The 23,969-nt window shown below is 35.7% G+C and overlaps 1 protein-coding gene and 1 long non-coding RNA gene across 3 annotated transcripts in view; one reads left to right on the plus strand and one right to left on the minus strand.

Annotated features, from left to right (window-relative positions):
• LOC135088582 (polypyrimidine tract-binding protein 1) overlaps nucleotides 1-23,969 on the plus strand; it is a 561,827-nt gene that overhangs the window by 256,822 nt on the left and 281,036 nt on the right. Inside the window, exon 2 of one of the 2 annotated variants that reach the window (XM_063983457.1) lies at nucleotides 20,479-20,612. The exons of the other annotated variant lie outside the window; for it this stretch is intronic. Within the exon in view, the coding sequence (XP_063839527.1) occupies nucleotides 20,604-20,612 (9 nt within the window). The 5' untranslated portion in view covers nucleotides 20,479-20,603. The remainder of the gene's footprint in view (nucleotides 1-20,478; nucleotides 20,613-23,969) is intronic. 2 annotated transcript variants of the gene reach the window in all.
• LOC135071456 (uncharacterized) lies at nucleotides 1,789-3,213 on the minus strand. Its single transcript, XR_010257252.1, has 3 exons — nucleotides 2,948-3,213; nucleotides 2,762-2,845; nucleotides 1,789-1,955 (listed from the first exon to the last, which is right to left on the minus strand). It is a non-coding gene; the product is annotated as an uncharacterized LOC135071456 (long non-coding RNA).

The following is a 23,969-nucleotide window of genomic DNA, read 5'->3' on the forward strand; positions in this document are numbered from 1 at the left end:
TGATAGATCAAAAACTAATTTATTTTATGATTCATATAGGGCCCTGACCATATGAATCACGCACAGATTAATCAGTTTTTTGCCTAAAATCGAGCAAAACTCGTCATACATACAGACTACAGTGTTGTCATTTTTCTACATGAATCTATAACCCAAAAGCATCACATGAAAGACAGATTAGATTTTTAATGCAATAATATAATTTTATAAAGTAGGCATTGTAATCAGCATGCCACCTGAACCAAGCACAGATGAATCAAGTATTTGCCTTCGTTACACCGGGTTCTAAGCCAACCAGCTCCACGTCTGCCTTCTAGCTCATCCGTTGCAAGATGGGCTTGCCTCCACGCCAGAAACCAGACTCTCATGATTAAAACCTGACCAGTTATGGTCAAGAACAGCTCACGCCATATGAATCAGTATTTTATGCCGGACACTGCTTATTTATTTTTTTGCAAACAAACTAACTTAATTAAAATTATGACACATTTTTTTATGAGAAGGACAACTAATTAGCTTTCGAAATAATTTTAATTTATATTGATATATCAAAAGGAAAATGCTACATCAACCATTTTGTTCCGGAAAATGGCTAACGGACACACCATATGAATCAGAGAATCACACTTCAAATATTTTTATTTTGTATAAAGACAGCAATTATGTCAAAAATATAATTTGCGCCAGATAGGGCTATAGCTAAGCTATACGAAAAAAAATATTGCATGCCATTTTGTTAGTTGGTTACAGAACTATACCCAAAGACATCGAAAATTTTGCCTCCGAAGAAATACCCGTTAGAGAAAATAATCTTTAACTGTTCGCAGGTAAAGTTCAAAATTATTCTGATCAAAGTTGTTTGACGATTTATCTTGTCAAGAAGATTATCATGATTGATAAACTAAAACCTTCTTGTTGGTTCAACCTGCCATTATTATGCCTATTAAATAAAAAAAAAACTATTGTCAATTGGTTGGTGATGACAATCACTGCATTGCACTGACGGGATAGAAAAATAAACAAGCAAAACCTTATTCGTTAGCAAACGTCATATTTATTAAATGTTAGCAGTACTGTTTCTTGTACTGTTATGTTGGCAGGTTTGACTCTTACAGTACCTAGTGCAAGCGAAAACCGACACTAAGGTGACGAACCTTTTCATTCCGCGACTGTACTTATAAAATAAAACTTTGTAAAATATCCTACCTGAAAAGCTACGTGTAGTGTGAATGGAGCTTCAATTTATTTTATCTTTTGTTTATAGATAAATATAGACTTGGATAGAAATCTATTCTAATTAACGTAACGTTCGCATCACATTTTTGTCTCAAAAAGACAAACCTTTTTGGAGTTTTTCATCCCTAGTTTAAACGACATATCTTAGGCAAAGTCAATAGCACACCATTCTAATTTTTGCTGCAAAATAGCTCTATTTACTACACAAGACATCATATTATTTAGCTAAATAAATCATTAGTCCAGACCGGCCAATGTGCTCCCACCTTAGGGACTACCTTAAAGCACCGACGTCACAGCAGTATCAATATTTGAAATGAACTTTCGCCCAATTAACTGTGCAAGTTAAACCGTCTTAATTTACAAGTATTGATTCGTACCGAAGACTTTAATTAGTTTCGGTGAGGGCCTCCGCCTCATTTATTATCCCTAAAGATATACTGTGTCCTAAACTCTACCTGTTTTTCCTGGTGTAAATAAGAAATTTTTGCCGGAGCAAAATAAAAAAAATAGTTATTTGAATTGACAACAATTTATTGCGGGTGAGACAATAAAAACTAAATAAAAAAGAAGGGATGGGTCGTTGGGCCGTTTGGTTGGTACCGATTAAAAATACTTAAGATTAGCGCGCTACTATCCACCACTCGGCTCAACCCCCTCCGCACCCGTCGGGCGCAGCAAGCGTCTGGCACTGCGGGACAGCCGGTGCCAAACACCTCCTAGTGTACAAAAAAATATATTATAAAAAATATCGATACAGTAAGTGCACCATTGGTGCATTAATACCCTACAGCTTAAACAGGTAGTAATAGGCATATTAATACAAAGAAATTAATTTACTTGTGTTCGCTTAGTTAAATTACTACGACACACAAAAAAAAACAATCCATCGCTCTCAAGGATGGAGCAAATGTGAACACAGCAAAATCCAACGGTAATTCATTACAATGGTAAATCTATTTAGAAAGTAACAATTTGGTAAAATGTAATCATTGTAATTATTACATCATCTACCTTCACAAAGCGAACTAAAAATAGTTATAACACAACAAAATCCATCGATAATACATCACAATGGTAAATTTATTTAGGAATTAACATTTTGGTAAAATGTAATCCTTGTAATTATTACATCATCTACCTTCACAAAGCGAACTAAAAATAGTTAACACAACAAAATCCATCGATAATACATCACAATGGTAAATTTATTTAGGAATTAACATTTTGGTAAAATGTAACTATTACGTGGGTAATCTACTTTTTCAAAGTAAACTAAAATAATTGACAAGCTCAATAGAAAACGGAACCAACCTATGAAGTAGGGTATCCCAGGACCGTGGTGGACGGCCTCGGTAATGCACATATCGGCCAGTCATGGTCGGGGAACGACTCCCAGGCACCATCGTCACCTTTTGAACAAAATTTACTAAGTTGCGGACACATCACCGAGTACCACGTTTCTAATAATTTATCCTAACTCAGCGGAGAGGCGAATGAGGTCGAGAAAGAAATTACAACATACCTTCAACGGAGGAAAAAATCCGGCGACAGCCGCTATAGCAGGACACAGCGCAGAGCTCGCCACCGAGCACTGCCCAACCAAAATCTGTGAATAACAACCACGTGCATTGGTTAACAATGCCGCCAATGCCAACAAGAAAATAACAAGGAGAAATTCTAGGTGATCCTTGGGATAGCACCCGCTTACCTCGATCAAGTGTGGGTCCAAGTGTAGCACGTGGCAGTGGGTCCGCAAAATTACGAGGCTTTCGGATTTATTCCAGAATTCCCTTTTTTCGCTGAGGATGACGATGCGTGCCCTGCCCGTTTATTTGGGAATGGCACGGTTCAGACCTCTTGGAATCGGGACACTATGACACCACGTACACCAGAACTTCCATTCGCGAGCACGGCCAGCAAAGCAAAGGGACACTCAAAAAGTCGTCAGTCATCACCTGTGACTCGAGGTCCGAATCAAACCCAACAACAACAAACAATAAAAATGTTTCTTCATTTTTATTTTTTATTTTTATTTCCAATAAGTTCTATTTGAGTCAACCAGCCTCTTATTGAATAATTTCGATATGAGGACTCACAAAACTGCTCCACTGATTTAAATTTAATTAATTAATTTAACTTTTAGAAATACTAGAAACTCCACTAGCAGTATTCGGACCGTCTCCCGCGCGTTTCGTTTCACTCAGAATATGTCAAATTTCTAGATCGTTCCGAATCCATGATCGATCAAGATACATTACAATGTTATTTTAATATAAACATTGAGGAAAGTACTAGAAATAGCTAGAATTTAAATTAAAGAGCCTAAATATTAAGTTTTATAAAAATTTAGTGTTGAATATTTAATTTCGTTATAGGTACACTTCTTCTTTACTAAAAGAATAAAACGTAACGCATTGATCTGTCAAACGGAGACATTCGAAAAGTGAGGTTATTTATTGCTCTGTTTACCAAAACAATGTAATTAATTTTTAATAGAAGTTAATCCAAATTCAGTGAATCACTAACAACGACACAATCAAGTGACAAAGGAAATAGGTACTGTACACTTTGTAAGATGTGACCTTACGGTCCGTTGGAATGTTTGTTTGTGGAAATCGGTAAGTATTTAATCTCGCCAAGAAAAAAAGTGTTACACTGGGAAGTGGGGAAATTAATACCGCTCCCGTATTGGTTAAACGAGAATTAGATGAATTTGAAATACGTGTATCTTAATTAACTAGGCTCTATTATTGCAAGTCGTTAGGTACTGATATATAATTTTATAGCTTCAACCACTAGCCACACCACCGCGTGCATATCGCCATCGCCGGCGCGATCATAGTCCAATGACAGGTCGCGCGACCCATGAAAGTCCGCGCGACCTGTCATTGGCCTATGATCGCGCCGTGATCGCGCCGGCGATGGTAATCTGCACGCGTTGGTGTGGTTGAAGCATTACTGTTGCTTAATACTGAAGCCAAAAAACTAAGCAAGGACTGAATTGACATTTTTTCAGACTTTCTGTGGAGAGTAATTTCTCTTATATTAAATTCTTTTGAAAAACTTTTAAAGTAAGTTTCTATAAAATTACGAACTGTTCACTTGTGCCTTTGTTTCACCGAACGCGAAATGTAAAATTGAAATCACAGCGTAAGCTATTTTAATAAATATAATGGACTTCGTTTGTTTGATCAATAAACGCGTTCGGAAGCATGCTGAATGTAATGAATTGCTTTTTGAATTTCGGAAATTTCCAAAAGCTTTGTTTTACTGGATGTTAGTTTTATAAAAAATAAATATTGTACATTTTCCAGCTATCGCAAACATTGCAATAAAGTTTCATTTCCGGATAAATATTTTGGAAATTTTTAGAGCTCTGATTAATGTATTGTTATTTATCTTGCATTTATTTCAAATTCCTATTTGCTTTTAGCTGAAATTTAAAAAAATTGCTCGTTTGTTATTAGCCTAGCTAATGGATTTTGTTTTTAGCATTGAATTTTTTCTGATTCTGCTAATAAAATAGTTTATAATTACTCCATTAAAATACTTTAGGTAGGTAGTTTTATGGCGTCTGATACGTTACGAAAAACCGCTAAATCTTAACCAACCAGTGTAGCATTAAACAAAACTTTTAAACTCACGAAAAAGCTAAGCGTGTCTTTATAAAATATTTAAAAGCACAGTCTTGTATATTTCATAGGAGCGCAACACTACCCCTCTCGCGTCGATCTAATTTGTCCTATTTATTCCATTTTCGTCCACCGGCCCCGTTGAGTAGTCGAGAGATTTCAATTCACACATATTTGAATAAATAAATATGCATGAAACCAATTTATAGAGGGCGCCCGAATCGCAATATCAGACTCATTAGTATAGGCGTTTGAGTTGACGCTACATCCCTTTGCGCCAACAAAGTGTTATGGAATTACGTAATATGATAGCATAGCAATTATAGATACTATTATTTTTGATTTGCCTGTCTTGAATTAATAAATCTAGATAGTTAATTTAGCTATCAGAACAAATATTTTAAAATCTAGTTTTTAGTTACAATATCAACTGTAAAGTGTAAAAAAAACTTTCTGTTTGGTTTCGTCTACAACCAATTTGTAGCCCTTTAAGTTCCATTGATCATTATGATGTTCGAAAATTGAATTTTTTGAGTAAAGCTATTATAGATTTTGGATATTGTAGAGTTGCGGAATTACTATTTTCAAAGTAAAAAAATATAAACAAACATAAGAAAACATAGTCAACCGTGCATTTAGCCAAATTACCACAAGATATTCCAATTTGTCTTGACCACCGATGCACGTATTGATCACGTCCTGCACTTTGATTAATGATTGACCTGTGTGAAATGGAGAATGCAATGGCGGACCACTCCAATTACACTGTCAAAAGGGACATTGTGTGTGTTTCATTCCACCTAATGATCACATTGAATACCGAGACACTAAGAGATTAGTATAGCTCTACTACGGCGTAGCTGCAGGCTACGAGGTTGCTACAGACATGCTACGGTTGTAGCTGGGCTGATGTTACTCGTAGATAATTTCGTGGGAGTAGTCGCTTTAACTGATTCATTAAAGCGCTGTACGTTCATTAATAAATAAAGAAATATTAAGAAATAGTATTTTAGAGAATGAGTGTTAAAAAAAAGTACCTAGTGCGATGTTCAAAAGTCTAGTGCTTATGCCCTTAGCGCAAGTAAAACCAGAAGGTATTTGAATTTAAAGTCCACATATGCTCGGTCATACGTTCTTTCCTGAGATTGGTCTTAAGCTTGAAGCTGAACATAAAAAGTCTCAATCTATGCTTGAAATAGGATCGAGCTTTAAGTTTCGTCCTATTTTCCAACCAAAGCAAAATATACAGAGAGAACATATCAAAGTTATCAAGAAATAATCTTGATTTTCAATTTAACGACTACAGCCAATTAAATCGAAACATCATCAAAGCTCACATAACACCGAAGCCATTCAACACGCGTATTGTAATCAGTCGAATTCGGCAACCGAAATAATCAATCCGAATCCGAGCCCTCGAAACGTCAGTCACTGACAGCGTTGTTACACTGACATCGGCATACTCTTTGTGATCCGCTAATGTGCGAGCCCGACAAAGTGCCAGCCTCACAAAGTGCCAGACTCAATGTGCCGCCCACAAACGATTGTGCCTTTGAGTGAACTAGTTTAGTGCTAAATATCGGAATGACGGGTTTATTAAGGAAAACTACGCCTAAATCTGTGCGATTGTGGGCAGTAGGTATAATCTCTATTCTATGGCATTTGTACGTACAGTAATATTCACCGTTTGATTGAATATTCTAAAGTCAGTTATTACAACGAAAAAAGAATCATAATATTAACATTTATTTAGTTTATTAAATTAATTACTTTTTGCTAGCAAAAAACAATTAGGAAGACTACAAAAATTGCCATGTCGTCTGGAATGTTTGTAAGTATAAATACGCGGAATGAAAATTAAATATGTTAAAGTTAACATAAATGACAAAAATGTACTTAAGTATAAGGTGAAAAATGACTCTGGTTAGCCAGTATCCTTGGTTCATAAGTGAGCACTTTTAAGGTAAACTAAGGAGCAGAGTTCATGAAAAATGTCAAGATATTTCTGAGAAAACGCCTGCTTATAAAACCAAATCAATTTATTCGTTGCAAATTAATAAGAACAATCTTCAAATAAATGTCAGCTGAATACGACTTGGTTAGGTTAAATAAATACAACGAAAACCCTAACTTTATACACTAAACTAGAATCTTTTCATCTCACTAACGAGAAGCGACACGACAAAAAACGAGCGTATATTAGTGCGGTGCGACGCTAAATAACTGGCATTATCTCTGGGACAATATAAACGTCGCGGCCGCAATAAGCACGGTACACGGCTAATGGCGCCCGTCCGTCATCGCACAGCTACGTTTCAGAGTTGCCACGTCGATAAAACTTTGGTTTAAATCGTCACAAATTGACATAGAGTCTACAATATGCTGATCCAAAGACTCAAATTAGCGTCTTAATTTCTAGAACGGAATTCTAAGCGTAATATAAACGTCGCGGCCACAATAAGCACGGTACACGGCTAATGGCGCTCGTCCGTCATCGCACAGGTACGTTTCAGAGTTATCGATGTTGATAAAAAATTGGTTTGAATCGTCACAAATTCACATAGAGTTTACAATATTCTGATCCAAAGACTCAAATTCGTGTGTTAATTTATAGAACGGAATTCAAAGCGTAATATAGACATTGCGGCCTTAATAAGCACGGTACACGGCTAATGGCGCCCGTCCGTCATCGCAAAGCTACGTTTCAGAGCTATCGACGTCAATAAAACTTTGACTTCACTACGAAGTAAGGAAGGCCAATGGATGAGAATACAGCCCATGAGCTAGTATTAAAGACTCAAATAGGTGTCCCCTTTCTAGAACATAATTTCAAATACATGTAAGCATGGTACACGGCTTATAGCGCCCGTCCGTCATCGCACAGCTACGTTTCAGAGTTATCGACGTCGATAAAACTTTGACTTCACTACGATAGGGAATAGCGTACAGCCTATGAGCAATAATCAAAGACTCCAATAAGTGTCTACATTTCTAGAACATAATTCAAATACATAACGACACAATAAGCAGCGGTACACAGTTAATGGCGTCCATCCGTCATGGCACAGTCGTCATAGAGTAGGATCTAATATAAAAAAAAAATATGTCAAGCTCGTCTGTCGTCGCAACGCCATAGGTACAGAGCTATCGACATCGATAAAACTTTTTAGTCATCACTGATTAGGTCCTAAGTAGAAAAGTTTCTTAGTGCAAAAAATGTTTACCGTTTTAATCTACGCTAGTAACTATTTCCTTAGGACTATTTCCAATTCATAACTAGAGCAAAAGTAGTAAAAAACGCTGAAAAAAATCATACAGATATTCTTTTAGTAAAAATACCTGAAAGCTGTCCCGTTAACTGATCTAAACTAGCTCTTTCTTCAAAAGAAGTCGCAAAATACCTCTTTAATAACGAATTTGATATGTTATCGTAAGAAAATCAGGTTTTAATTTAAAACATTTTGCGTCAAAGAACTCCAATAAAAAGACATCGATGGAATAGTTTCTTTGTTCGTTGACAGCAATAATGAGCCTTTTGTCTCTTAAAGAGATTTACTTTTATTGTAGCCAAGGCAAACTGTAATGAATGTTTGGGAGAGAGAATTATTTTAGGACTGTTTACTCGTACCTCTGGAAATACCATGGGTATGTATTTTACATTGCTAAGGAAACTGTTTTTATAGATTTGTTTGTCTTGTCCTCGCATCTTCATGTATCTCATGGAAATGCCTTTATTTATGAGTAAGTAGGTAAGTCACTTTCCACCAGGTGACACGCAGGCTATGAGCTTTCTCGATTATGGATTAATTAAAAATAAAAAGAGCAGCAAGGTTCTGGAGTGGAGGCCATAGTACCGGAAAACGCAGCGTGGAACGTCCACCTACAAGGTGGGCGACCTTATAAAGGTAGCAGGAAGGCGCTGGATGCAGGCCGCTACCAACCCTGCGATATGGAAGTCATAGGGGGAGGCCTATGTTCAGCAGTGGACGTCCTGTGGCTGAAAATGATGAAGATGAAAAAATAAAAGCTATTATTTACTCTAATTACTTCAATTTTTGTTACAATGTTGTTACATTTCAATTTTAATCTTAAAATCCATCCATTTATTCGTCAACATCCAGTAATTATCAGCACACGTCCCGCTAATTCCAGTTTCGGGCGGCCATTATGTTTTATTTGCCACGTACAACAACTTTATTTTTCCATGTCCAGGGATATAGCCCGAAAGTTTTCTAATAAAGGGCCCTCCCAATAGGTAAGTTTCGCTGTTCCCTCTTATTGCGTACAGGTGACAATTGATGAGAATAGCTGTTTTTAACTGACTTGGGATAAGTTCGACCTGTGCGTATTGCTGGCTAGATTTTAGGTTAGGACTTTAGAAGAATCTTTGGATAAATATAAAAAACTGCAAAAAATCTACAGAGGGGTTATATTTGTTTCTACAAATATTATAATCACCAAATACAAACCTTTGAGAACGACAACACTCGGTCACAAATGAATCTTAATCTGAATTGCACCATTTTACTTTAACTAAGTACTTAAAATGAAAGTCTAAAGTCGACTTCATACAAAAACACCGGTTATGGTTAAGTTACAAGTGATAAGTTTAACAACAAGACAATCTTCTTCTAACTAGGTATTTTAAGTCAATAGCAAAAATGAATAAGAACTTGTCAACTTTGCACCATCAATATTTGGATCTTTTGCTCTTACAAAAATGATTTTTTACACATATTTCAATCATGCCCCGCTGAAAAACCGGAGCGTTTTTTTCAGTATCCTATAACGATGAAACGGGAACTATTCCCCGATAACCTGTCATTTTATCAAATGATCGCCATCCATAGCTGCAGTTCCAACAGTTTACCGACGACCGAAAAAGGAGCAACGCGTTTTGGTCAATTTTGAGTGCAGCGGTTGTTATGGTTACGCGTTAATCTATAACTTTATTGCACAGAAAAAAATGATTAAACGCAATTTTAATGCCAAATGTCTTAATAAGGCGACGCCTAATAGTTTTAGAAACATCATAACACGTAATAGAAACGGAAGGATAGATATAACTTATTGCTATGGCTACCACCTCTATGGCAAAAAGCAAAACAAACAAAGTACGAGTATAATGAAGTCCACAGGATTTGTTTTGGAAATAGATATTTTTTTAACCTTAGAATAAGTTAAATTTATAGAAAGTTTAACCCAGGTTGAAATGCTACAGCACTAACGATAAAGACATCAAACGCCCAATGCAACACACCACGCCCTACTTCCGTAATAAATAATGAGTAATCAATTAATTTGTTAATGAATTCTGCCAGAAATCTTATTTATTGTGGCTTTTTTCCTTAATCCTCGTAAAATTGCTCAATGGCCGTACCAGCGGCCTGGCCCAGGGGTGGGTGCGAATTAATTTTTAATACCGTACAGCTTGTAATTGGGGGTTTGCGTGTCGCTCGTTTCACGCACAATTTGTATCTACGGATAGGAAAAAAGTGGAGTTTTTTCAGTACGAACGCGTTAACATAATGGGATTGTTATTATTTTTAGTGGTCCTGTATTATTGGTATTTTTTCTTGGAACAAACAAGAGTGTTACTAGCGGTCGCCCTCGACTTCGTACGCGTGGACCCCGTTTTACTCCCTTAGGGATGGAGTTTCGTTAAATCCATTCTTAGCAGATGTTTACATTCTAAGGAACATACTTGCCTTTCAAGTTTTTAGACGTAAAATTTTCTGAGATTATGTGATTAATCAGTGTTATTCAATTATTGCGCTTTTATTTAATTGATAGATTAAAATACTATCAATTTTTAATTCAATTAAAGGAAGTTAATTCAATGCGAACTATAAGTTATTTTCAGCATGTTGTGGGTTAATTCTTAATTATATGGCTTAGCGAGAATTTTCAAGTTTATTTACTGTCTACGGAAGTAAACACTATATCAATCAATTGAATATTGATTTAATTAATACTTTTTAAAATATCTCATTTAAAACTAAACTAAGTAAGTGTGCAAAAATCAGTTACGTTTGTCCCATTCAATTTGTTTCATGCTGTTTCAGCACGTACCAATAAACCACTGGGTTGTTTGACCAAAAACAAATAGTTTTTGTTTTTGTTAACCGTACAACCATTGAAGGTTCACGCTTGGAGGGCCGTAAGTGTGGACAAACAAACCAAACAGACCATAATGATGTCGGGGCTAATTAAAATCTTCGTTTTGTCGCGCTTCCACTGCATACAATTTATTTATTTACCGTTCGTGCGAAGAATTTATTAACTAGTGGACTAGGTAAACTATGAATTCCGGAATAAAAGGCAACGTTGTATTTACTTGATGTTAGAATTTTTGGATATTATCTAGTTTTAAGATGCGTGGGTGTATTCCCAAGGCGATTGCGGTAAGAGAGACTTAAGAACGTACTCATTGAAAGTATAAATGTTTTCATGGTGCACCCTTTTCCCCGGCTCAGAATTCCACATTTTTCATTTAATATGTGAGTAGGTACCAGTTCTTTTCTCGATATCGTCACTCCATTGAGTCGACACATTACAAATCTACGACTTTATTTTCCTAGATCCCTGTAACGCATGATTTTAATAGTTTACATTAATGTTTTGATTAGCTACAAAGTACTAAAATGTCAGGTAAAATGTTTTAAAATTATTGCAAGTTATCATCTGACCAGTAAATACTTAAGTGGAATGATTTTTCTAAAATATATTTTACAGTAGTCCTACATCTAAAGCACTTGGGAGTCAGGTAAGCGTGGCTCCCGTCACAAAAGCGAGGTCTCTTTGCCTTCCTAACTATAATATTTACCGCACCACATCCTCTAACTTGTAAATTTTTAATGCTACAACTTGCTCAAAACTTTGGGGCACATTAACAAACCAGAAAAAGGGGCAGCAGGGTCTGATATTGACAGATTTCCTGAACCTTTTATTATGATGATTTCGTTCGTTCGTTTAATCCAAATGACGTCCACTGCTGGATAAAATTTGATTTACATGGGGAATCTTCTTTCTTATCTTCGATTATTATTGTACAAATTAAATGAGACTGGGCACTTAACTATGGAAAGTGGTCCAAAAATCAATAGCGATACTGTTGTGGTATTTTTGCGGGGATAGTTCAAATACCCTTTTCTAAATCAAGGCAGATCATTTTTTTTTTTTAGCCCTTAGCCCCTCGTACTAAGCTAAATATGCTTGTATCACGAGTGAGCTAACCACAATACGGTAGTCGAGCGGCGGCGGGGACCGGCCAGTCGGCCAGTCCGACCCCTTCACCGTTCGGCTATCGTGGCTTCAGATATTCCTGAAACAGAAGAAAAATAAATGTGAATAACTTTTACTTCTCCTAGGCATTATTAACAGTGATAACAAATATACATACACAGTGATAAGCAATACAGTACGCATAAATTAGTATATTGATATAACTAATTGAATTCATGCAATCCCCTTTCTTTTATAAATAAATGAGTAAGTAATTATGTAGGATAAACCGAGGTTTCTGCTTTCAAACTATTGTGACTGAGCAAATTTGACGTAACATTATAAACCTTTTTGAGTTCTACTCTTTGATGTAACCTGTGCAAATGTTAGCTAAGGTTTATTGTATTCTAAATTAAGAGTATTTCTTTTCTTTCTAAAGGTTACATTGAGAGTATTTAGATAGCTCTGAAATCTGTTTTTTTTATTTTAGATCAATATTAAAATAATCGTTTGTCTTATACTCAATGATATTACAGAACTATAGATATGTTACGTTCATAGAAATTACGATTTTAATCCGTGCCGAGCTATTCCAAATTGCACACATTGACAAATGTAATTGATAAGTGAAACAAAAGATACGAAATAGCACGCAAATGAAAGAGATAGCTATAGTTTTAACGATTCTGCACTAATCTATGTCCGCAGCGCACGCATCCTTATCGCTCTAACGTCAAAACAAGATCGCTTTCTCTTTCTTAACTTGAACATGGCGCATGGCGTCTTGATTGTTTGCTTATATAATTGAAAATATAAATACTAAATAATTTTGCATTTAATCACATGTGGTAAGAGATCCCTTGTATTTTGTTTACTTTAGAGTCATAATTGGTACACTTTCGAAACACACACGATGGCATTTTTTATTTATTTTGGAAAGAACACAGGAACTTACGGTGTGGTACGCACGCGATTGCGCACGACGCAGGCCACACGAAGACTAAACACAAGACGTCCCAATTGGGACGTATTTGAGTATTCACAGCGCGAGCGCTTATAACATATCTGCTTTTGTTTTTATATAATATCATTGCTTATACTCATATCTGTTCAGTAATTATATTATGTAAAACTTTAAATGATTTACATTTTTGCAACAAAAATAAAACGTCCGATATGCTCTTGACTGCTTTTGTCTTTTCTGCAGCTCAAAACATTAAATCGCGTACAATTCTTCAAAATGTTTCAGCATTTCAATAAGCTCTTTTTTACCATTTCACAAGGCAAGAATAAGTTTAATATAATCTGAAAAAGGTTTTAATAGTATCATTCTTATAAAAATTAAAATTTCCGTTTCACAGTAAAAAAACATCCCGAGCGTTTCGAGATTTATTCACAATTTTATGAAACAGCGGAACTGATTGCACAAATAGACAAAATACCAACAGAAGGAATGCTGTCTTTAGCTACTAAAGAAGCTACGAAGAGCAGTACTAAAATGCTGTCTTCAAGCAATAAAGAAGCACAGAAACTAAAAATATTTTAACCCAAAACGCTATTAACAATTCCGCTTTCAAAATGCTCGGTTTAGAGCTCACGTACATAAAATATGGCATACACAGCTTAGCATCCAACAATGTTCACAAACGAATGGGTCGCGACAAAAGACTTCGCCCTATTAAATTTTTAGAAGTTCAAACAAGCTTACAATAAAAATTTTAGTGAGATAAGAAGTTTTTGACGACTGTTATGGTAAAGGTTAGTTGGGAACTGCAGTCTGTTTTGTTTATATTTGTATTGTTATCATGGGTTTATGTGTTAGTGACGAGGTAAAGAAGAAATAAGAACTAAAAGAAGTGATGGGTTAAAAAAAATAAAGGCGCTTGAAGCTGTGAGTGGATATAAATACAGAGCAATAAGACAAATCAATGGTTTGAAATAAAGTCCCTAAAAGTCATATAAAATAAAAGTATCACTTACCAAATTTTAAATTCTTTAGTGTCATGTAAGCCCTTTTCTGGAACACTAATTCACGTCTGAAATTTTAATGTAATTGATCGTATCATCTGGACCATATATTTGCCGACGCAGAACAGATATATGTCACTGAAAGAGAGAGACAGAGTCACTATTATTTTAATTTTTATTGCTTTCCCAAACTTTACATTAATAAAAATTAATAACAATGACTTCCTAAATCATCCTGTATAATCAATTTCACCAGTCATTATCTTCGTTTCACAAACTGCGTCTGGTATTTAGTATTGTTGCTTTGATCTCCCTTATTTGTAACCATGGTACCAATCCGATTTGTTTAGTAACCTAAATCAGAATATTGCTTTTATGTTCATTTAATTATGTTGTACTGCGAGGCAATTAACAGTCAAAGGGCGAAATTCTTATTATTATTCGGAAGCCAGGTTATTAAAATAATACACATTTAAGTCAATTTAGCCTTTTTAGTAGAATGGTATAGATGTAAAGGCGACAATTTTGGAGTTTATCTCAATAATATTTTTATTGTATGTATTTTGCTTATTCATACGCTTGCATGGGCTCGCGACTCATGGTAGTGTGACATACGAGTATATTTAGTAGTTATGGTGTAGTTTGTAACCCCCTTACTAATAAAATTTACACGCGGGTGAAAGTAATGTTTAGTATGCAACTGATAATTTGAACTACTGTTCAAGGCCAGTGTAATTGTTTTTAAGAGGGTAAATTGTATTTCCCCGGGTTAAAGTTGCATTATTTTTTAGTGACATAAGTAGGATAGTTCTGTGACTGACTGAAACGTACGCAGGTAAACCTGTGGAAAAAAATTGTCTAAAATAAACTTAAAAATAAACTGAAGTAGAATTATCTGCTAAAATAAAGATCCTCAGTTCGCAAAACACCTTTTCCTCGTTACATACAACAAAGTAAAGAGTATAAACTCCCAGGTTGGGAAATTGGTTAAATGTTTATGTGTTTTCAGACGACTGCCATATTCCTCCATGCATCTCACTTCCTCGTATTACTCTATGCACGGTTCCACGTATCGTTGCTTATGGAACTATTTTATTTTTATTCTGTGAAAATCTGTGCGATATTATTGTAGTTTTCTGTGAAGCTTGATATCCAATAGTATACATGGATACTACGTACGAGTAAATTATATTACTAACATAATAGCTCTAGTTATTTACTTAATTGGCTTATTACTTAAGAGAATCATTTGCAAATTTTGAAATAATAGATAGGTACCTCACCAAATGAGGCTTTGGTTGTGTTGTGTAATGAATTAGTGAACGATAGTGAGTTCGAATTTTATTCTTCCTAAGGTAGTGTTTTTCGTAAAAAAAAGTATCTCACGTTTCCGAACAATACTTATTAGGTATACATAATAATTTTGTCATCGCTTAAAAATATTCAAACATATTTTAACACTTTCTTGCTTCTTGAAATTATCAAACTTCTTTAATTAAGTCACACTCGTACTATGTGCATTCGTAGTTATACTAAATTCTGTTAATTTCCAAAGGGCCGCTACACCCGGGGGATACTTTAAAGAAACCATTCCCTCAAAACTTCGGCTGTACAGAGTCCGTTATCGATCAGCTTCACCCTTCCGATAATTTAGACGGAACTACTTCAAAATCCAGCAGACTCCAGCCATAGTGTGAGGAGAACAGACAAGTCAAAAATAAAAAGAACAAGGACGAAAATTGGTTTAAAATTATATTTCCATACTGAGGTTGAGTTGCAGCAACTTCTTTAACCGTAACTATAACAATAACCGGTGTTTTTTGTATGGAGTTTGACAGATTTTTGACGTTTGTCCAAGTTAAAGTAAGATGGTGCAACCCAGAGTCTAACTTTTTGAATAAGGGGGAATTTGTTATTATTAGTGAGATATAAGAACTATTTTTCAATGCAACTGTTGAGAGTACGAACAATTCAGTAGCGAGAGCTTCTGAGGAGTAAGTAGGTTCTTACAAAGGTTATCTAATTTATTTTCATTCATAATACCGTTTGCTAGGTACAATTTGGCTTCTACACTCGCGAGCAAAAGTATGGAATCACTTACATGAAGTTGTTTCCACGCGATCTTGTGTACTAACGAATTTGTTAGGAACAAAAAAAGTGGCACCATTTTAAAGATTAAACTTTTATCTTTAAATTAATACCAAATTCATTTAAATCACACCAGTATTTAAAAAGATATCCCGGCTGATGTGGAGAAGTAACGAAAAAGACATGTATGAACTGTTTGATACGTCGCGATTTGCGGCCTATTTACCCCCTATAAAAGCACGCATTTTCGGATTTTTGCTTTCACACGTTGATTCATACACATCTCCGCTTCTTTTGACACTTTACCTGGGATTCTACACCTTCAGAAGCAGCACAAATCGTTGCACTATTGCAAGAAGGGCTCAGCCAGCGGGCTGTCGCACGTCAGCGCCACATAAGCCAGTCCTGGGTTTCGAAAGTTTTAAGACGCTTTCGGGAGACTGGTGGCTTTATCCCGAGACTAAGTTCTGAACAGCGCCGGCGCACATCGCAGAGGGAAGACCGTTTTTTCATGTCAACCTCTCTATGAAATCGTCATTTGACTGGAATCGACGTCCAGTAAGAGCTTAGAAATGTTCGTAGGATAGCTGTTAGCGAGTAGACAGTTTGTCTAAGACATAAGCAATAGAATTTAACTCCAAAAAGGCCTGCCACAGGCTCGAAACTGACGGCAAGTCACCGATAAGCACGCTTTCAATTTGCTCGTACACATCTCGATGTTAAGTCGAGCAAGCCACCCCCATAAACCACTGTTTCAGCGAACCAGCACTGCACAAATCGCTCCTCAGGCCGCCTATAAACCCGACCTCTTCGACTGCTGCCCTGCAAACACAGTTTGCATTCATCGGAGAACAGAACTCGCCTCCATTACTCGCCTTCCAATCGAGATGTGTACGAGCAAATTGAAAGGGTGCTTATCGGTGACCTGCCGTCAGTTTCGAGCCTGTGGCAGGCCTTTTTGGAGTCAAATTCTAATGCTTATATCTTAGACGAACTGTGCACTCGCTAACTCTCTCTCCTCACTCTCCCCTGCCTGTACATTTTTGAACTGTGCAAGTTTGTAAAAACGTATCCAAACTTATTTATCAAGTTTGAAGACCAATATAAATTTAGCGACAGACACAAAAACAAACTAGCACACCCCAGGGTGAGAACTGCATTGTATAGTCGGAACTGTTTTGTTATGGCCACAGTCGTATTTAATAAATTACCAGCTCAACTGAGAGAGCTTAATGGATCATTATTTAATAGAAAATTATTTAATTTATTAGTTGACAAATGTTTTTACTCGGTAAAAGATTATCTGACATATAAATTCTAGTGGTTAATACCTATTGTTTGTCGTATGTATTCTGTGGTACTAATATGAATCTGACATTAATTAAAATCAATCTTGACTGTATTCGAATAACTGACGTATATTTACTGACATTATCTTTATTGACATATTGTAATTCAAATAATTTATCTGTTCTTTGTTTGTAGTTGGAATGTTCTGATTTTTTTTTTACTATGCATGGGTCAATAAAAAAAAATGTAATAATCACACACTAGCTTGCTGGTGAGATAAGCTGAACTGTATTAAACTATTGTAACATCTACCTTGTTGTATTACCTTGTCTCGGTGAATAAATGATCTTTATCTTTATCTTTATCTTTAACAGCTATCTTACGAACATTTCTGAGCTCTTGATGGACATCGATTCCAGTCAAATGACGATTTCATAGAGAGGTTGACATGAAAAAACGGTCTTCCCTCTGCGATGTGCGCCGGCGCTGTTCAGAACTTGGTCTCGGGATAAAGCCACCAGTCTCCCGAAAGCGTCTTGAAACTTTCGAAACCCAGGACTGGCTTATGTGGTGCTGACGTGCGACAGCCCGCTGGCTGAGCCTTTCTTGCAATAGTGCAACGATTTGTGCTGCTTCTGAAGGTGTAGAATCCCAGGTAAAGTGTCAAAAGAAGCGGAGATGTGTATGAATCAACGTGTGAAAGCAAAAATCTAAAAACGCGTGCTTTTATAGGGGTAAATAGGCCGCAACTCGCGACATATCAAACAGTTCATACATGTCTTTTTCGTTACTTCTTCACATCAGCCGGGATATCTTTTTAAATACTGGTGTGATTTAAATGAATTTTATATCAATTTAAAGATAAAAGTTTAATCTTTAAAATGGTGCCACTTTTTTTGTTACTAACAAATTCGTTAATACACAAGTTCGCGTGGAAACAACTTCATGTAAGTGATTCCATAGTTTTGCTCGCGAGTGTAAATTGTTGTTTCCAATATTTTGTAAGAAACCCATAGTGCATCTACTTACCTACTGCTACAACTTAGTTCCAATTCATTTTGCGGAAAAATTGGTAAGCAGGCAATGAGTTACACCACCATACACCATAACACGAAAGCGACATCTTTGCCCTGTGATTCAGTTTTCCTCAATCATTTGTATCAAATATTTGCACTTCTTACCTAATTACTTTTTAAAATTCAATAAGTAGATCATATTGCCTGCTGCATAAAGGATAGTGCATGAAACTTGAGTTAGAACTAAGTTCTGAGCATGGTTTTATAATCCAGGCACCAAACTAGTGTTTGATTCAACAAAGAACTGGCTGTACTGCCATCGTCGTGCTCTCCGCTGTAATTAAAAAGTCACTAGCCAATCCTATTACCTTGAAAATACTGAAAATACCCGAACGGTGGCTGTTTGTATAATTCGCTACAAATTATCGGCCGTCGCTTAACTTCTTTAAAGGAATATCCGATCAAACATCGCGTAAACTAATTCCACCGAGCAAACTCGAAACTCGCTTAAAAAGAAAAATACGGGCTAGGTGTGAGCGGCGGCATGTAGGAAGGTTCCGTCTTAGTATAAAATAAGTTTTTTGCAAATTAGAAAATATTCAAAATGACATAGAGCGTGCATTGGGCGTGCCATTTACGATTAAAACTATTAATTCTTCGACTTTTTACACAGCATGATCTAGTCCAAAACTAAGCAAAACTTGTATTAAACTTTGAGTATAGTTACTTAAAAACTAATGTACCGAAGATACTTTATACTACTATACCTACTGCTGTTTTTAATTTCTTAATTGTATAATTTTATTGTTAAGACTTGCTACTAAATGACAAAAATATGGCTAGTAAGTTTTATTACTCATAAAAATCTTTGTAATTTATTTTTAACACAATTAAAGAAATCCTTCAAACTTTATGTCTGTAAATGCATAGCTAGTCCATCCCTGATACAGCACTCAAAACAGCATTATGGCTTCAAAAACAACTAATTGAAAACTGCGCGTAATTCTATCTCCCTTTCCCGCATTCCGCCAACGAACTCCAAAAAAGCATGGCAGCATCGCATCGGGCCAACTAAATTGGTTACCGATTACACTGTCGATTTAGCCCGGCGTCGCTCATGGTTTGACTCAAACCTCTACTTCGGCTATGAGTTCAATATTCGTAATAGACTTTTGAGCACCCTTTAGACTACCGTACCGATTCGGTAGCTTTTAACGATATTATCGGTGACTTGGAAAATAGGACGGTATCTTAGGAATCTGTGCGGAATTTCGCGTTTATAGATGTTACCGTTTTGGTATTTTTAGTTCGTTTGGTATACTGGGTTGCACCATCTTACATTAACTTGGACAAACGTCAAAAATCTGTCAAACTCCATGCAAAACACACTGGTTATCGTCATAGTTACGGTCAAAGTTAGGTGGTACAACTCAACCTTACTGTTTTGTAACAATTATTTCTGTATTTAGAATGCTATTTTACTCTAGCTACAGTAGGTAACAACATACTTATACATAAACGTAAAATGTGCTCTTTTAGGTAGGTACTTATTTAGATACTCGAAATAAATAATTTGGTTGTAATTGAATAAAAACAAATAGGCTGCTTAAGTATTCAAGTGTGTGTTGTTTCATAAGAGCCTACTAATCTTGGGTGAAATTGGAATATTCAATGGGTACATTTCGTTTCTTACATAGTGGGTAAATTAATACTGAAATTTTCTTTATCTTATAATGTTTATTGTACGTACAAGTACATATTATTATCAATACTGAAATTTACATATCAGATACAAGTATATTAGTGGTTTTAAGATTTCAATAAATCAAACAGAAACGTAAATTGTTAATTTGTTTTCCATCATTCAGCTATTGATCCAGACCCCAATTAGCAAAACAAGATTAAGTACTTACTTTCTCGCTTCGAGGCTGTTTGTGCGACCCCTTCAAATTACGGGCCCTAAATTATTTGATGATTATTATTATTAATGTCGACATTAACGGCGTCAAATTGATTTTCAGGCCGAGCTATTATCCTGAACTGCGCACGAAGAATAAAAAAACTTTAAAAAGAGTAGTGTTCAGAAAAGTGCATAAGGTGAACGGAATTGGCATCTCCGTGCGATTCGACACTCTCATTTCGTGAAATGGTCAAGGTAATTCAATAATCTGTATGAATAATAATTAATTATTCACCGCTCCTCGATTCACGCTAACCCTTCCGTGTGTTTGGGGCTCACTTTGTAAATACATTTCGAATCACTCACTCACTGGTGATCAAATATTCCCCACGAGTCGACCTATGTTTGAGTTTTGTTTTGAATTTCAAATTTTATAAGTCTATGACGCGCTTTTGACTCGTATTGCGCTGGTTACACACAGTCGGCACAGTGTAAACGCGATGGAAAAGTTTGTGAAAGGGAAGTTCAGTGAATTTTTACTGTTGAATTTTTTACTTTGCACTCTATATTTAGACGTGAGGCTTTCAAGCGTCGCTGTTAATATGTAAACATGAACATACGACATTGTTATTCGATTGTTTCAGTCATTCAATCAATGTTCAAGTTTAATTTTTCACTTAAATATTTTTTTAAATATTTTACTTTCACGTGAACACTGGGCTGACAAAATCTATGGGCATTTCTCCACTAAATGGAAAATCGCTGTCCCAAGCTAAATTTGTGTAGTAAACCTTAAAATTTCTCAGGTTTTTGTATCAATACCGACATAGAATTAGGTATTCTTAGCATGACATAGCATATTTAGTAATTTAATCATGGAATATTCGAATAAATAACCTCAAACGTCTCAAATCACAGTCCCCTGGTACGTCCCTTTTCCAGAATTACACATATTGTTACAAATGTTTATTATATTGCTGTTGATATTTGAATAAAAAATATCCAAATACATTAACAATAACAGTTAGCATCTTAATTCATCACAAACAATGTTTACAATATAATTTTAATCAAAATATCCTTCTGAGAATGCTGTCTTCAAATTATTAAAACATTCCCCTGTTAAAATTTTAAAACCGGTTTAAAGTCATATTTAGTTTTGGCGCAAAGCACTTAGATCGCGAAACGGAACGCAATAGGTGTTAAGGTTGTTCAGTTGTGTAGCTAGTGGACAGCCGCTATTTTGTTTAATGCTACTACTGCGTCATCTGGTGAACCACGCGTCTCGGCCGTCAGTGAAAACATTCCCCTGGTGAGCCTTTTTTTTACTATTTTAAGAGTTTTAGTAACGACAATTTGTTTAAATTAATTAATCTTCTAGTATGTAGCCACATAAGTTGCGTTTATTTTAATGTTTTTAAATGATATTGTTTTATGAAGTATTCACGTAAAAATAACATTCCCCTGGCGAACATTCCCCTGTCATTTCATAGCACAGGGTACTGTTCATACCACAGGGGACTGTTCATACTACTGTTTTCCTAGGTTTTGACCACTAAAATAACGTCTTTTTAGTAGGTATTATCTCAAAATTTCACCGAAAAAGAAGCTACGTGAAACATGAGAAGAATTTCTAGAACAAAAACGTATAGCTGCTGCAATTATGATATCATCGACTTGAAACATTACCCTAAAAGAAAAATTGAAAAAAGAAGAAAAAAGAAAAACTTTAAATAAAATCAGTTAAAGATATGAGTTGTCGTGAGCTAAGGCTGTAAAAAAGGTTTGGAGCACTGTGCTAAGTTTCGTGCAAAAAAGAAAGTCATGAAGACATAACAAATAATTTGTGTTTCTTTACGAGATCGAATCAGAAATGAGGAGATCCGTAAACGAACTAAAGTCGGTGAACATAGCCCGACGGATTAGCAAGCTGAAGTGGCAATAGGAAGGAACATAGTACGCAGAACTGATGGCCCATCGGCAGCAAGGTTCTGTAGTGGAGGCCGCGTGAACGTCCCACGCTGCGTTTTACGGTACACAAGGTGGACCGACGACATTATAAAAGTAGTAGGAAGGCGCTGGACGCAGGCCGCTACGAATCGATCAACATGGAAGTCTTTGAGGGAGGCCTATGTTCAGCAGTGGACGTCCTATGGCTGAATTGATGATGATGATAATGAACAAATAATTTCGGAAGGGAAAATACCTACATCTGATTCAGAAGATTTCGCAGAAGAACAACAGGCGCCTTTAAGATCATCTGACCCAACACGAAATAACAAGAATAGCGTTTCAATATTACATTCACCAGAAACGGAGTCAAAAAACAAAAATTTGCAGTAATAATGTTTTTTGTTTATTACTTTTTGTATTTTTTTGGTTCTGTTTTAAAAGGCAGGATACTACATTTTTGAGTATTATAAAGACTGACTTTAGTGTCATACAATTTAAGTCTTAAAACTTAATTGTTCGTTAAGTTTAATGCTACTGTTATTAGGCTTAAGAAAAGTCATTATAAATTAGTAATATTTGTTTTAATAATAATATTTTTTGTTTCAAAAACTTACATATTTTTATAATGGCAAAGAAAAATAAAGAGTTTGTTTACTCAAAGAAAAATACTAATTGTTTTTGTCCATAACACATTCCCCTGGGTGGTTGCAACAGTCCCCTGTCACAATTTTGCGAAAAATCGCCAATAACTCAAAAACTAAGAAGAAAATGTGTGGGCTTTTTTGAGATATGTATTTAAATTGCTATTGCCCTGAATTTCGTTAACAAAATTTCTCAACATTTAATAAAATTACTTCAGGACAGCCTTGTATGGACGATTTTCCAAATAGCAGAGAAACACCCCTATAACTAAAGATCCACAGCTTTAATATTAAATTGCAAACTAATCTTTTAAATAAACTGCGCGAACTAGTTTTTTCATAAAATCTCTGATCCTTGTAATTTTAAGTGTTTATTTTTTGTCACTAAACATGAAACTTTTTTTCTTACCCATTAATTTTGACGTAATCGGCGATGTCATCACCTTCACCTTTCGCACATCTGATACTCACAAAATATTGGTGTTGTTTTTCTAATATATTGGTGTCGCACTTGTGTTGTTTGTGTAACTAAATGTTTATTAATGTTGATTTGTTAACAATGTAGTCTAGGCTTAAGTTTTTATTTGCCTCCTTTTTTGTATTTTTTCTTGTTAGTTTGTTGGACGTTGGTGCACCTACAAAGGTAAGATGTTTTACATAATATTGGGAACAACAAGAATCTTTAGAAGATATTGCGATAGGTCACACAGTAACCAATTAACTGTATTGATTTAGATTACAGTAGAGCACAGTGTTAACTACCTATTCCCGGTCATGTCGTCTCGTTCTATCGCAAAGAATCACCTTTCGATGAGAGCGAGAGCAAAAATGGAAATAGTCAGCTAACACTGTGGCCGATAGTACCTGAATGTTTATAGTCAAATATTCAACGATTAGGTCCACAACTGCACATAGCTTTTTGTACGATATTTTCTGTCTTAAAAGGACAGGACCCTTGTGCTCGACTGCCTTCTCTGTCACATAAAAAAAATATAGGCGCTAACGCAATCTGTTTTAT

This window comes from Ostrinia nubilalis, chromosome 4, assembly GCF_963855985.1.
Source record: "Ostrinia nubilalis chromosome 4, ilOstNubi1.1, whole genome shotgun sequence".
In the NCBI taxonomy this organism is placed as follows: domain Eukaryota; kingdom Metazoa; phylum Arthropoda; class Insecta; order Lepidoptera; family Crambidae; genus Ostrinia; species Ostrinia nubilalis.